Source organism: Dreissena polymorpha, chromosome 3 (genome assembly GCF_020536995.1).
Source record: "Dreissena polymorpha isolate Duluth1 chromosome 3, UMN_Dpol_1.0, whole genome shotgun sequence".
Classification (NCBI taxonomy): domain Eukaryota; kingdom Metazoa; phylum Mollusca; class Bivalvia; order Myida; family Dreissenidae; genus Dreissena; species Dreissena polymorpha.
Window position 1 is genome coordinate 83760856 of NC_068357.1, and position 16500 is coordinate 83777355.

General features: G+C 35.3%; 1 protein-coding gene across 2 annotated transcripts; it reads right to left on the bottom strand.

The window, feature by feature from the left end:
• Positions 1–230: 230 nt before the first annotated feature.
• On the bottom strand, positions 231–14908 carry LOC127875038 (thiosulfate sulfurtransferase-like). 2 transcript variants are annotated; one of them, XM_052419837.1, is made up of 8 exons: positions 14857–14908; positions 12786–13020; positions 11731–11926; positions 10465–10560; positions 6756–6885; positions 6241–6342; positions 4409–4533; positions 231–3616 (listed from the first exon to the last, which is right to left on the bottom strand). In XM_052419837.1, exons 2-8 carry the CDS (start codon positions 12941–12943, stop codon positions 3548–3550), a joined length of 876 nt encoding a protein of 291 aa, XP_052275797.1. In that variant the 5' UTR covers positions 12944–13020; positions 14857–14908; the 3' UTR covers positions 231–3547. The 2 variants fall into 2 exon arrangements, with proteins under 2 accessions (XP_052275797.1, XP_052275798.1); XM_052419838.1 differs by having other exon boundaries at positions 14841–14862.
• Positions 14909–16500: the final 1592 nt, after the last annotated feature.

Here is a 16500-nt window from a genome sequence, read left to right on the forward strand (position 1 = left end):
CATCTGAAGCGACATAGAAGTTATGAGCATTTTTCGAAACATATAAACGCAAAGTGTGACGGACAGACTGATGAACAGACAGACGGACGGACATGCGATCACTGTATGCCCACCTTTGGGGGTATAAAAACACTGCTTCTCATCTATCTCTATATCACACTGTGCTGTACATATGGAATGTTACATAGTGAATAAAAAAAGGTAAATAAGCGGCAACTTAAATGACAACATTTTAAATTTCGAATTTTAATAGACCAGTGTTCATCATAAAACACTTTTACAGTGTATAATGGAAAGTACACAGTTTTGATGTTTTGTTTGAGAAAATTGAAACAACTGAATACAAAATTACCTACAAACATAGCTATTTAAATAATTATGGCACGTAAATAACCCAAAATATGGCATTAATCTATGTTTACATTATACATGAACACATTTAATTGTAGTGAATTTTCTTTCTCCTTCTGTACAACAAATCTTGGTAAACATGTTTAAGAAAAGTTGCAATGTTTATCTTATTTATTGTATCACTAATATATATCACAGATAAAATGCTTGCACCTGGAAATCTGTAATTGACTATAAACTATGCTTCAAGTACTACTGGTGGATACCATCTACCAATGATACCATCTACCAATTATACCATCTACCAATGATACCATCTACCAATGATACCATCTACCAATGGTATCCCAAACATGCCATATAAATGCTAATTTACGTTTTATTTTTTGGCTTAAGCGTTAACCAATATTATCTCACTGTATACAACATCAATAAATGGCCTTCCTAAAGTTAGTATGTTTTTAAATATGAGGTTATGGTCAAAATATATTTCAGAGTCTTATATGTTATATAAGGATTTAGATGAAAATTTCAACTTTTGGTACACTTTTTTCGCAGTGACAATATTGCACAGCCACATTTCAAGTCATTGCTGATGACATTTGAAAACTAAAGCTATATATTTCCAATTATCCACATGTTACTGGCTTAAACTTTATACCTATACATGGACTGTGGAAAAAAAGTGCATGTTTTTTATTGTCTTTAAGTTCTTCATTTTCAGCTCTCTATCATCACCAAATTCAAACAACAAAAGACAGTATGATAAAAAGTGATTCAAAACACTTACTTTAGGGTGGATAATTTTTTTGGTTATTATTAAAATTTGCTCTTTTTTATAAAATGAAAAATTATATTTATTATAAAAATACCTAAATTATTTATAAATACGTGAAGTAAACTATAAACCACTATGTATTTTATTCAATTACTCTTTACTCTTGTCAGTTAACCTCATGCAAAAACTGAAGTTTATTCTAACAAACATCCATGCATTAATATATTGGTAGATGGTACCTTCATAACAAATAAAACACCACATGTAGAATGCAGTTGAAATCAGAGCAAATATGCACTAAAAAATACATTTAAATGTTTATTCAAGTATGAAAAGGGTAAAGGTATGTCAATCTGAAGTAGTTTCTTTTATTTATTACTAAAAGAATGCATACTTGAGGACAAAAGCTAAATATACTGGTAGATGGTATCACCAGGCTAACAAGCAAATTCGTTGAATTGATATTCCCCACCAATATGCTTCTGGACACAAAAATGTTATATTTGACACTCAAAAAAGCATTTTTCAAGATACAAAGGGCCATAACTCCGTTATTAACAAATGGTGTACAATGCCATTTGGCATGCATCATCCTCTTATCCTTATGTATATATACTCATACCAAGTTTCAATGAAATCAGCCAAAGCACTTCCAAGATATGGCTCCGGACACACAAAAAGAATTTTTTTTTCAAGATACAAAGGGCCATAACTCCGTTATTAACTGATGGTGTACAATGCCATTTGGCGCGCATCATCCTTTTATCCATATACATACTCATACCAAGTTTCTATGAAATCCGTCAAAGCACTTCCAAGATATGGCTCCGGACGGAAAGTCTATTATTTAAATAGACATAAAAAAATCTAAAAATTATGTTTTGTGACAAAAAATGTCTGCAATGTTTTCAATATAAAGCAAAGGGTTCAGCCTAGTACTGGGAACATTTAAAATATTTTTGGAGGAAATTTTCTTTTAAACTGCTCTTTTCAAAAATAATGTGAGCCATGTCATGCAAAAATGGGTCATATGCTGCCAGCATAGTTCAAGGCCAAGAGCTATCAAGTCTGTAAAGCAAGATTTCTCGTTAGTCAACAGGGTAGCTCATGATGAGACTTCCCGGATGTGCAGGATGGTTTGAACCTTTGCTGGGTGCATATGGCATAAGACCAATTTTCGCATGATGCAGCCTTAATTGTCCACCATAAATAACCAGAAGCAAGAGATTTGTGGCCAAATTATTTTTTGGATCGTAACTGAAGTTTCTAGTTTTATTTTATCATGCATCAATTCAGAAGATATTTTGTTCATATAAAATAACAAATTAACATTTGAAACATGAACGATTCCTTATGGTGATAAAATAGTCAGCAGTACACAAACAACCAAAGATATAAAAGAAGTTTTATATATGCAATAGCTCAATGAGTATTCCAGGCACAGTTCAGCTAAAAATGTGATCAAATCTTTAAATCCCCTCAAATGTTAATTTGGAAGACTTGTTGAGCAATTTAGTATAACATACAACACTTATAGACATATATCTCCCTGTCTTGAACAATTTTATTTAACAGAAATGTGCATGAATATTATTTATGAAGCACTAATTCCAAATTTTTATGATAAGTTTATTAACCTTTTTTAGAAATCTGAGTGATTGTCCATTAACAAAAACAACTGTGCATCCAAATAATATTGAATTCTACCAAGATTATCAATATTAATTGAACAAGTAAAAAACATATAATAATATATAAATCAACATTCCACATTATACATTTAACAAATTATATGTTAAAATGTAAACATAAATACTGTATATCTATGGGTTTGTTACATTTACAATGGCTGCATGCATTAAAGAGCCACACAATCATATGTTTAAAACACACAGCACACAAGAAACACCATGATCAATCACTTACATAATAAAATTGGAAATCAAAAATGTTATCAATCTCTTGAGTACAACCAATAATGATATTATAATATGAAGTGTAGAATAACATATAGTTACTGCCACCACAATAATCCATTAACATCTGACATCAGTACATAATTACATTACTAGCTATTACTAGCTTAAATAAGTCTAGACCTATTTGTTAGTCAAAATGTGTTCAACATCTTAAATTTTACATCAAAACTGACTCCAATGACAAAATATCATACAATTCAAATTACTAAAGACACTTTGTGAATACAGGTTCCGATCTGTGATGGCACTAGGGCTGATCTGTATATTAGATGAACCGTAAAGTTCTTACTATGAACCCATTAACAACTTTTTCTTGAGCACATCAAATTTATTTTTTGTGCTTTTATAACAAGGCATTTAAATTTAGTTTTCCTCTTCACAAGTCGATTTCCTTCTGCAGTATTGCGGTATGCGAAAATTCTCCTATGAGACTGCAAGGTCAAGAGGCTTTCTTTGCCAGGGCCTTGAGGTCATCAGGTGCACGTCTGCTGTACTCCCACCAGGAACCCTGCAATTTAGACGCAATATGTAATGCAGACACATTAGGAAATGCAGACGCAGTATGTAAAACGGATGCAATATGTAAATGAGATGCAATATGTAATGCAGACGCAATTTGTAATAAAAATGCAATGTGAGATCAGACCCAATATGTCAAGCAGACGCAATGTGGCATCAGACACAATATGTAAAGCAGACACTGTGAGATCAGACACAATATGTTATGCAGACGCAGTATATGAAAAGAAGATGCAATATGAAATGCTGGCGCAATATGTAATGCAGACGCAACATTAAAGCAGATCCAATATGACATACAGACACAATATGTAAAACAGATGGATTATGTAGGGCATAACAAATATGTCAAGCAGAACCAATATGAGGTGTGGCATGAAAAACTACGATATGTATGTTTCTTTCTGCATTGTATAAGTAATTGGTGACTGGCATTTAATGAAAGACAAGGGGACGTTAACAATAATATTTGTCCTGATAATGTATCAAAAGTTTTCACAATTTTATAGGCTGATCTGCAACAAAACTTTTGCTTTTATGGTGTTTTCTGTATCATGGATCAGTCTTCCAAGATAAATTCTACAGTAGAATGACATACACAAACTTGGCTTTATTAATGTGCAGTTGGCATTCAACCATCCTGGATGACACTTTATGTTCTATGGGTGTGTTTTTGTTTGTTTTAATGAACTTGCTGCTCAATAAAACAACTTTTCGATTTTTTTTTTAATTGTTCTTAGAACACAGTATAAATGCTACAGGCATAAGAGTGACTACATACAGCATAGACAGGCACGTGTTCTTTGCCAAGGATATGTGCCGCCGCTGCCACACCGCAAGCAGTCAGACCGCGTAGACAGGAGGCCGTGATTGGCTGACCCAGATCCACACCCGCACTGTCAAACACTGAATCACAGAACATAACATAATCCATACAGCAGGATACACAATACACACACGGTACACAAACCAGTCCATACAGCAGAATGCACAATACACACACAGTACACAAACCAGTCCATACAGCAGGATACACAATACACAAACGGTACACAAACCAGTCCATACAGCAGGATACACAATACACACATGGTACACAAACTAGTCCATACAGCAGGATACACAATACACACACGGTACACAAACCAGTCCATACACCAGGATACACAATACACACACGGTACACAAACCAGTCCATACAGCAGGATACACAATACACACACAGTACGCAAACCAGTCCATACAGTAGGATACACAATACACACACGGTACACAAACCAGTCCATACAGCAGGATACACAATACACACACGGTACACAAACCAGTCCTTACAAAAATGAGCAGTGCTCTGGGAATATAGGCTAAATAGATCTAGTAAAGTGTCGTCCCAGATTACCCAGTGAAGTCTGCACAGGCTTCATGGGAAGACATTTTCTGCTTTTATGGAATTTTGTGTATAAAGGAATTCTATTCTAAACAAAAATCTAGTCTAGCCTGAGAGTGTTGTCCCTGATTTGCCTATGTGGACTGCACCTGCTAATTAGGGACGACACTTAACCCTTAAAGCGCTGGAGCTGAATTTTAAAGGCCTTTGCAAACAGTTTGGATCCAGATGAGACGCCACAGAACGTGGCGTCTCATCAGGATCCAAACTGTTTGCTATTCTGATAGTATTCTTTGAAAAAAATTGAAGAAAATGCTAATTTAAGAAATTCTGCAGACGACATTTTAGCAGACGACAAATTTCCCAGCATGCAAAGGGTTAAGGCACATGCATTTAAACTTGAATTCCCAGAGTGGGGCTCAAATAAAGAAATTACCTGTTTTCAAAATTTGCTTTGCAAAAACTTGTGGTAATTATGTAGCTTATAGCATTAAGTATTCTTCAAAACAAAAATGATGTGATTTGAATAGAAGCAAAACAGTTCCAAGAGTATTTGATGAACACAGGTCAAGGATCAAACAGTTAAACACAGTTTCAGCAATTTCTTTATTGAACAGGAGCTGTTTCTTATGATACCAATTTCATGTGTTTTTTTTTTTCCAAATGTTGATATAAAAAATCCCATATCTGATATGATCAAATTCTTAATGAATCGAAAATGAGAATTCAAGTGGAAAATCATTACTATACTTGACATTTCCACAAATTTCTATCATATTTAATTTTATTTGCGTTAGTTTTTTACCATTCAATCTGTTAAATTTGATTTTGCAAACTTTGGTGACAGTATCTCAATACCGGTAGTTTTGCAAATTGCCAGAGATTGACTCTAGATACCAGTCCCGATTAAAAAGGTTGCCATGGTGTAGTGGAGGTGTCTGCCTAGCGACCGGAATGTCATAGGCTTGATCCATACTGTAGAAGCATTCTTTAGATCTCCCCAAAAGACACCCAGAATGAGTTCTACCCAGAAAACAAACTTAATAGCATTTGATAAGCCTTTGACTTTCAATGCAATTGAACTGAAAATAGTTTTAAACTACCGTATACCATTACCCACTAGCTAAGCAGTACATGTTGCTGTTCTTATTTTAACATTCTACAAGCGCATGGTTATTCATGCTGTCATCAGCAAACGGTTTGTGAAATACTGGCTATCGTATACTTACATTCTTTGAGTTCCCTATCTGACTTGATTGTCCCATTCTCAGTGAACAGCTGTTCAAATACGATGTGCTTAGCCCCTGGTATAACACCTCCATAATTTTCACCTGTGAAATAATTACAAACATGCAGACAATCCAAATGTGTAGCACCAGGTTTTTTATTCTTAAGAAATGTATCATGCTTAGGCTTATAATTTTATTGTTCTGAAAAAATTACTTTCTTACTACATTATATGCTGGATTTTTTTATTGCAATACATTACGGATCTTAATTCCAAAACAAATTTCTATTTTCAAGAGCTTTAAAACGCTTTCTTTCAATTTGACCTAGTTTTTGATACCATATGAACCAGTTTCAAAATCTGCCGATAAATCAATTGGGAAAAGAATATGACCAGGTTTAATTAAGATTTTGCGATACTTAGTTTATTACTATATATACGTAGAGCATTAAATGCATAAACATTGCTACGTTCAAAGGCTCATAACTCTATTGTACATAGAAGGAAACTACCTACTGCTAGTACAAGAATCCCCTGCAGGATTGCGGGCGTCCACCAACTGTTCTCGGCGAGATTTCAAGTTCTCCAGGACATCCTCATAGCTACGCAAGAGATTCTTGTCCAATTTGGCCTCAAAGTTTGATCTCTGACAGTGATATTAAAAATCACTTTCTTAAAGGAACTGATTATTAAAAAAAACATTAAAAAATATATGTACATTGTCTATTTTATCATTATTTCACAATTGTTTAAAAAAAAAACGGAAAAAAAAGAAATTCCAACTTTGCCTTATTTATATTTTCCAATATTTGCTACCTAATTTAAATTATTTTTATTTTACATATTTTTTTTTCTTCACGTCTACAAACTAGAACATTGAAGATGACAAAATCCCACATTTCAAGCAGGTCTAAAACTCGAGTATAAGAAACTTAACAAAGAACACTTGTAAAATGATGCACGCATCCAACATATTCTTAAGTCTAGGGGCACATAACTTTGCAAATAATACCACAACATATAGTCAATCTTGTGCTTGCGACCACTTGTATTAAGCGACTTTTGTCTTATGCGACCACTTTGAATCCCGCCCGAGCGTTTTTACTATATTTTCATATTGTATTAAGCGACTTTTGTCTTACACAACCAGCGACCGCTGATTTTAGTGTATTTTGATGCCCATGTCTCGAATTAAGCGGCCGCTTTGAGGTAAAAGTGGTAAATCTGTTGACCATTTAGGGACAAATCAGTGTTAATTGTTTATCTAAGCCGATAACATGAACAATTACACCTTTGTTTTGTTTTCACACCAGCCATTTTCCTTTGTCTCGATGACCGGTTCTGACCGGTGTTAATGCTGACTGCGTATCAATTTTTGGTGTTGAATAATACAGTGAGGTATTGCCAACAGTCTACGGGTTAAAGAGTTTACTATCTGGGACGCTAAGTGACAAATTTGATCGCCAATTTTATTGCAGAAACAATGTGCCGACGCGACAAACATTTTCACAGTGTTCTCGAGAGGTGTAAAAAATAAACTATTAATCTGTAACATGTGTCGAAATTCATTAAAAAAATGTAATTGTTATTAAGCTAATAAGTTTGTGTTAGCAAATTTTCCAATCAGGCCTGTTTATTTAGTTTTCAATCAAGGTTTTATTTTTATTTCTATGTACCTTAATTTATTTTATTGATACAAAGACATATTAAAGCAGTTCCATATATAGCTAGATACACTGTTATCAAGTTTGTCTAAAATATCTGTAAAGTTCATCCATTACCAAATTATGATATTTCTGTAAGAAAAATACAACGACTTACTATATTCATGTATTTTGTATTATCATTTTGTTTAACACTAGAAACTGTAAAGTTTATGTGTAACAAGAGTTCCGCGGTCGGAGATGACCGCATTGAAGCCGGATTTTTGATTTAAATGACAGGAAAGTACCTTTCGTGTTTTTGTCAATGCAATACTTAAATTACTGAAATATTGTTCAAAGGTCAAAATGAAATGTAAGTACTTTTCAAGGCATGAGCAAACCTTTTGTTATGTTTTGAATGCATATAACAATTTTAACATTTTAACATTGAAGGTCACAGTGACCTTGACCTTCAAATGAATGACATTGAAATGAGCAGTGGTGATCTTCTAGTACTGGCCAACCTTTATGTCAAGTTTGAAGACTCTAGGTACAAGCATACCAAAGTTATAACATGGAATAAGAACTTTAACATTTTTACCTACCAAAGTTATAAGAACTTTAACATTTTTACATTCAAGGTCACAGTGACCTTGACCTTAGAATGAATGACCTTGAAATGACCAGTGGTCATCTAAGTGTGCTTGCAAACCTTCATGTCAAGTTTGAAGACTCTATGTCCAAGCATACCAAAGTTATAACAATTTTAACATTTTAACATTTAAGGTCACAGTGACCTTGACCTTCAAATGAATGACATTGAAATGACCAGTGGTCATCTTCTAGTACTGGCCAATCTTTATTTCAAGTTTGAAGACTCTAGGTACAAGCATACCAAAGTTATAACATGAAATAAGAACTTTAACATTTTTACATTCAAGGTCACAGTGACCTTGACCTTCAAATGAATGACCTTGAAATGTCCAGTGGTTACTTACTAGTTCTGGCCAACCTTCATGTCAAGTTTCAAGACTCTAGGTCCAAGCATACCAAAGTTATAACAACTTTAACATTTTTACATTCAAGGTCACAGTGACCTTGACCTTCAAATGAATGACCTTGAAATGTCCAGTGGTTACTTACTAGTTCTGGCCAACCTTCATGTCAAGTTTCAAGACTCTAGGTCCAAGCATACCAAAGTTATAACAACTTTAACATTTTTACATTCAAGGTCACAGTGACCTTGACCTTCAAATGAATGACCTTGAAATGTCCAGTGGTTACTTACTAGTTCTGGCCAACCTTCATGTCAAGTTTCAAGACTCTAGGTCCAAGCATACCAAAGTTATAACAACTTTAACATTTTTATATTGAAGGTCACAGTGACCTTCACCTTCAAATGAATGACCTTGAAATGACCAGTGGTCATCTGTTAATCCTGGCCAACCTTCATGTCAAGTTTGAAGACTCTAGGTCCAAGCATACCAAAGTTATACCATGAAATAAGAACTTTAACATTTTTACATTCAAGGTCACAGTGACCTTGACCTTCAAATGAATGACCTTGAAATGACCAGTGGTTACTAACTAGTTATGGCCAACCTTCATGTCAAGTTTCAAGACTCTAGGTCCAAGCATACCAAAGTTATAACAACTTTAACATTTTTTATATTGAAGGTCACAGTGACCTTGACCTTCAAATGAATGACCTTGAAATGACCAGTGGTCATCTGTTAATCCTGGCCAACCTTCATGTCAAGTTTGAAGACTCTAGGTCCAAGCATACCAAAGTTATACCATGAAATAAGAACTTTAACATTTTCGAGCACGCCGCCACCCCGCCCGCCCGCCCCCCCCGCCCGCCCGCCCCCCCGCCCGCCCGACAACATCAATCTATAAGCCGAGATTTTTTCGAAAAAAATCCGGCTAATAAAATTCTGTTCTGTTCTGTGCATAATCGAGTCACATATATATCAGCTACAGTCATGCACAAATTAAAATGTTAAAACGGAAAGTGTTAACGTTAAACGAGAAAATTCGGGTATTGGAAGTGTCGAAGAGTAAAAGTGCACGTAAATTTAATTGCGAATGAGTTTGGAGTCGGAAAAACCCATTCTCCGTGCAAACCATTTACATTGTATTTAGAATTAGAGAGAACAAATAAAACTAATTTTAAGTAAAACATTGTTTTATTCATTTTATTTATATTTAGATTCATTTGATTACAAAAGCTGAAATCATTGTGTCAAAAGGAGATAATCCTACATCGGGATTTAAAATCAAAGGTCCGCATTCATCCCAAATGGCCTTTTTTATTTAAAGACCATTTTATTAAGAGACTACTTTTGGTTACTCTCTTTAGTGGTCTCTAAATACAAGATTGACTGTACATTTAATTAAAGTCTTGCACTTCTAGATAGTATTGACAACTTATCTATATCAAGTTTCATGTTGATAAACACAAAAACAAGAGACTAGTTTGCAACACAAAGAAGGCATGTACAATTATGTAAGTATCCGAACAACAATTTTCGCACATGCATAAAGCCCAGTTTCTTATTAAAGTTAGCAGATTCCAGTACCTCTACTGCTGTTTCCTCTGTGGTGACCTCATGCCCATCCTCTAGCCATTTCCGCAGACCACCATCTAGTATGGAGATGTTCTTGTGACCGAATGTCTGCAGATAGAAAGACCCACATCATGCAAAAGTGGGTCTAATGCCAAATGCACGAGCATAACTCCTACCAGCCTGTGCAATTAAGCAGTCTTGTCAGGAGCTACACTGTCTGCTTATGAGACCACAACACTTTGCATGAGTTTATAGAGGACACCATAGCTCCTGACCAGACTGCGAGGATGTGCAAGCTGGCCTGGAGCTACGCTGGCCGCAAAAGGCATAACGTGTTTGCATGACACCAGTCAAATGACCTTCAGAATTATCTGTAAGACAATTTATTATAAGTAATGCCTTTACTTGGTAAATAAATATAACAACACAACTAGGTGATTTTTGTTACTATAAATATTAATATCTGTATTTTTTGCATGCACATCCAATATGTTCCTTGTTTTAGCATTTACTCCTGATTTAAAATCCAAAGAATGGTAGGCTGATCTTCTGAATTTCTTCGTTCTAACAGTGAAAAATATGATCAACATTTGCATTTCATCAATCATCTATTCATCATCATTATGAGATCCAAGCCAATATTCTTAAAGCTAATGTAAAAGATATCTTCACTCAACTTGCACTTAAGTGCAGTCAAATAATTTCTATTTGCAAAAGCGTAACAAAAGTTAATAAAGTAACATTTACTTAAAACATTTGAAAGCAGCATGATTTATGAACACAATAGTCAAACTTTTAGGAGTTTGATCTTTTAAAAGAAGAACCTATGTTTAGTGAAAAATGTATGGGCTCACTTGAATTTTCGACTCACAAAGACCCGTTGACTTCAATCAATCCAAGGTTAATTGTCCAGCTATTTTTGGTACATGTATATTGATTATGCCACCATGAGCCAATAAATATGAGTAAAAACACAAACCAATTATTAGTGAACACAGTGTATGAATAAAAGGTTTCTGTAAAAAAGCATATAAGCCGTGCTCTGCGTAAATGGGGCTAAATGTATGTGTGTAAAATGTCCAAGGTTAGCCTATGCAGTCCGCACAGGCTAATCAGGGATCACACTTTCCGTCGAAACTGGATTTTTGCAAAGAAGATACATTCTTTAAAAGAAAAATACTATAAAAACGGAAAGTGTTGTCCCTGATCAGCCTGTGCAGACACTTTACGCAAATGCATAAAGCCCTGCTCTCCCAGAGTGAGGCTCATTTTACTTACCCTGAAAAGCCACCAGGTCCTGTAGGCGGGGGCGGGCCCAAACCTGTCGTATGTGATCACATGGGTGTCAGGCCAGATGCCCAGCTCCTGGGCATAGTCCGTGAAACAGTTGATATCTGGCAGGTTGACAGGCCGCTCTGGTGTGCGATTGACGCAGCGGTACATGTTGAAATGGAGCGACTGAGGAATGTGACCCCTGGACAGTAAAAAAACACGGTTGGCTTCAGGCCACAATTGATCTAAATAGGGTATTCGATAGATAGATTTATATGAGCAACAAACTCTGTGAATTACATGTTTATACGAAATTTAGATGTGTTTACATTTAGACTTGAATCGACCATGACACTAAAATGCTATGGTGATATTATGAATTTTCAGGTGTTTGTCCAAGATGATTAAAGGCTCTTCATTAAAGGGACTGTCAACCACAACAACGAAGATAAGAAAAGTTGTAAAATACCGTATTTTTTAAAAAGTTGTTAAGTTTTCATATTTTCAGTATATTTGGTAATAAATGTTACTGGGTATGTCTACCAGGTAAATACAAGTTAACTATAAATAACGCCAGTAGATTGATCATCATTGTCACGTTGTAAACCCAGGAATGCAAATATACCAGTCTTGATATTTTAATCAATATACATGTAAACTAATAATTGTAAAAAATACGGTATTTCAGACATTTTCTTTTCTCGTCATTCGTGGTTGACAGTCCCTTTAAACCTAAGAAACTATTTTCAGACTGATAGGTTAGCTTTTGCAATTTTTGATTAAAAAACATATACTTTTTCATAGATCTTCATTGTTAAAATTATGATAAGCATTATGAGAAGGGCTTTCCTGACTCTCATTTTGATGCTTTGACTCTTGATAATAAGAAATATGACTCGTCAATTTTACAATCTAACACTCAAAATAATAATATAAATAAATGACAAAATTTGACTGACCCACAGAAATATGAGATTACGAGTAAGGTTTAATTTGTTACATGTACTTCTCGAATCACAGAAAGCTCTGTTGAGGAAAGATGTTTATAAGCTATGCCCTACTGTTTGTAGCATTCTTTGTATGTGTCCACATCAGGATCGAAGAGGAACGAAGTGTCGAGTACCCGGAGCTTCCGGGAGACTTTGCCGTTGACCTGACTGTTAAGGCTCTCTCTAAGCCAGTTGGTGGAAACCACGGTCCAGATACGTGCCAAAGTCATGACTGCTGGCAATGAGGTTACAAAGCATCCAACTGATTGCAAAGCATCAAACTGATTGCCACTGCTTCAATCACCATCTGTGGATAAAGAGTAATATGTCTCATTAGTTCAGAGTCATGTCTGCTGCAGATGAGGTTACAAAGCATCAAACTGATTGCCACTGCTGCAGTCACCATCTGAGGATAAAGAGTAACCTGTCTCATTAGTTCAATCAGTTGGTGGAGACTACAGTCCACATAAGTGCCAGTCATGGCTGGGTAGATATACGTCTGCCTCTTATAAGTTCACAGAGCATCAAACTGATCTGCACTGCTTAAATAACCATCTGAGAGGAATTATTTGTTGCTGTATTTCACGCACATAGCCAGCAAGTGTATTTTTTAGCATATATAATTTGAAATACTTTTTAAAGATGATGAATCTTTCATTTTTTAACAGTGTTTATTGGAAAAATTCCTAACCAAAATGTCCCTTTAATACCGTGTGTAAAGCTACACTTATGTAGTTGAGACCTTTGATTTACTACAATCATGTAATCATGGTTAGCCTGAATTTAAGGAGCACTCATGGATAGATAAACCTTGGTAAAAGTACAGGCATTTATTAAGCTTCATGCAGACAGTGACCTGAAGCTTTTGAGAGTATCATTCAGAGTGTTATCTACAGCTCTGGTACATTCAAGCAAATTAAACCACACATTAGTAGTGGTAAGTCTATGCAAAGGTATTCATATGCAAGGTTTTGTGTGCCAGTATAAAAAACACAAATGCAGTAGCTTTGTATAAATACATTAATGTTGTGAAGCTTGCATGCATGAAAATTCGCTTTAGTAAAGGTACAGTTTGTCAACCAGTTCCGGATAATCAGCAGTTCCGATTAATTTGGATTTAATTTTCCATAATGCCCCCAATAAAAACAAAATGATAAATGTCTAAGGTATACATTAGGTAAAGGAATAAATTTAAATAACAAAGTTTTAGCAAGAAAGCTTTTGTATTATAATTACAGGGGGGGATAAATGCAGCAAAAGGTTAAAGTACAGGAACTGATTGAATGAGTTATGTTTTGAAATGTGCATATGGATATAGAAGACTTTATTATTTTCAAATAAACTTTTTGCTGATTGAAAACAAATGCCATGAAATACTAATTCTGTAAGTTGAATGATTTTTAATAATTGTCCTAAGGGTGAACTTTAATTGGCTATTTTTTCAAAAAAACTGCATATGCCGTCTGGCCTAACCTTTTATCATACAAAATAAATTTTACCACTAATTTTTACATCTTCTCACATTGACACTAAATCCCGAAAGTAATTATCGTGTTCAAAAGAATTAACGTTTTTTTGCCGGGTTATTCTAAACTGGTTGACTGACTGTATGTCTGAAATGCTGTGATAAGCCTCTGTTACGGTTCATTCTGTATTGGTGATATGCAAGTGTTACGATACAGTCTGCATGCATTATAAGCATGTATCAAAGTTAGTTGCAATAATCCAACTCCCAGCTATTGACCCTCCAGCTCTGAGCTGTATGTATGTACTCATAAAAGCTCAGAGCATTCAAGAAGAACTAGTGTCAATGTACACTCTGCATTTGTAAAAGTACACTTGTGCATTATAAATGACATGGGTATTAACCGTATATGCACATAGTGGTAATACAATTATACACTTAAGAATTCTTTGCAATGCTGCATTCATGGTGCAGGATGCAGACAAGGCCATTGGCATTGGAAAGTAAACTTGCAACATAATGATAAGATTATTTGAATTAAAACGTTGTCGAATGTCTCGAGTTCTTTGCACACTATGCAGATGCAGTATGCAAAACGGACATGCATTAACATGAACAAATGACATTATGCACTGCTTCTTTATTGACAAGGGCATGATTACCAAGCAAGTCACGTACCTGTTTTGAACTTAGGTGTTTACAGTGTTTACTTCCGGACCGAAAGGTTACATACCACTAATCGTTATGAATAATGTAAACTTTGTACAATGGCGACATCGCTATAGCAATAGTTTAATTAGGCAGACCTAGTACCACATATGAATACATAACGCTAATTAATAACGTACTTTTTTCGACTGTGCATTGAAAGTACCAACTGGTAACTGGTAATATACAAGGTAATTTGACCAATACTAGATCACCTGAGCACGTTCGTCGTCGTGTGGTGTGGCGTGTGCAGTTTGCGTCGTCAATTGTTCGCCTGTTACCACTCTAAATGCAACATTTTCATCCATTCTTAACAAAACTACGTCAGAATGTTTATCTGAAAAATATTTAAGCCGAATCTGGGTCACGTGCGTCCAAAACGTGGTTACAAAATCAAATTTTAGAAAAACAAACATTGTTACCACTACATGGGCCACATTTAATTACTCAATCTTTATGATACTTGCATCGAATGTTCATCTTTACTAAATCTAAATCAAATCTCGGTTACGTGCGTCAAAATACATGGCTCACGGTTCAAATACATAGCACAGAACTTGTTACCACTCTAGAAGCCATGACTCTTAACGAAATGGATCTTAATGAAACTTGGTGAGACTGTTTATTCTGACTATATCTAGACTTTGATCTGGTCCACATGCTTACAAAACTAGATAAGCAGTTCAAATCTTAGAAAAACCTTGTTACCACTCTAAAGGCCACAATTCTGACTAAATCTTGATGCAACTTGATCAGAATGTTGAGTTTGACAATATCTAGGCCGAGTTTGAATCTGGGTCTTATGCGTCCTAAAATTAGGTCACCATGTCAAATCGTAGAAAAACCTAGTCACAACTCCAGACGCAGCCTTTATGAGTCAATACAGATTAAACTAGATCAGCATATTTATTAAGACATTTTCACGCCAAGTTTAAATTTGGGTCACGTGCTTTTTTAAACTAGGTTACCAGTTTAAATCTTAGAAGAGCCTTGTTACCACTCTAGAGGCCACACAAGCATTATTTTGAGTTTAGTTAACCCACACCTGTCAACATTACGCTCGCGGTTTTTAAGCTGCTATGAACATTTGCCGTTAACTTCCAGTCAGCACATTAGCTTTCATGCATCATTTTCGGATATCCACCGTGATTCCGACAAGCACTCCACGTGTTTGTAATTGTACATAACGAAATCATTAGAGACGTTCATATATTTGTTTCATCGTTTCGCGGAACAACCGCTTTATTAGTTTCAATTTTAGTTGCCCATCAACACAACTGATTCCAAGTTGTTGTAAATGTCCATAAAATGATGTGTGTCTCCAGACTTTTATTCTATGACAATATTTTGTAACATTGTCGAAATGTGTCAAATTACGGATGTAAAAACGGCGCGGGATACGTACGTATTAATTAAACAAAAGGGCCTGAAAGGCCCAAAGTCGCTCACCTGAGATAACAAGATATTATTGGGACAAATCTTCTGACCAAGTTTCATGAAGATCGGAAAATAAATGTGGCCTCTAGAGTGTTAACAAGGTTTTACTATAGCCATATAAGGAAAAATGCCCCGCCCCCCTGGCAGCAATGTTTTTCAACCAACAGGCATCTTTTT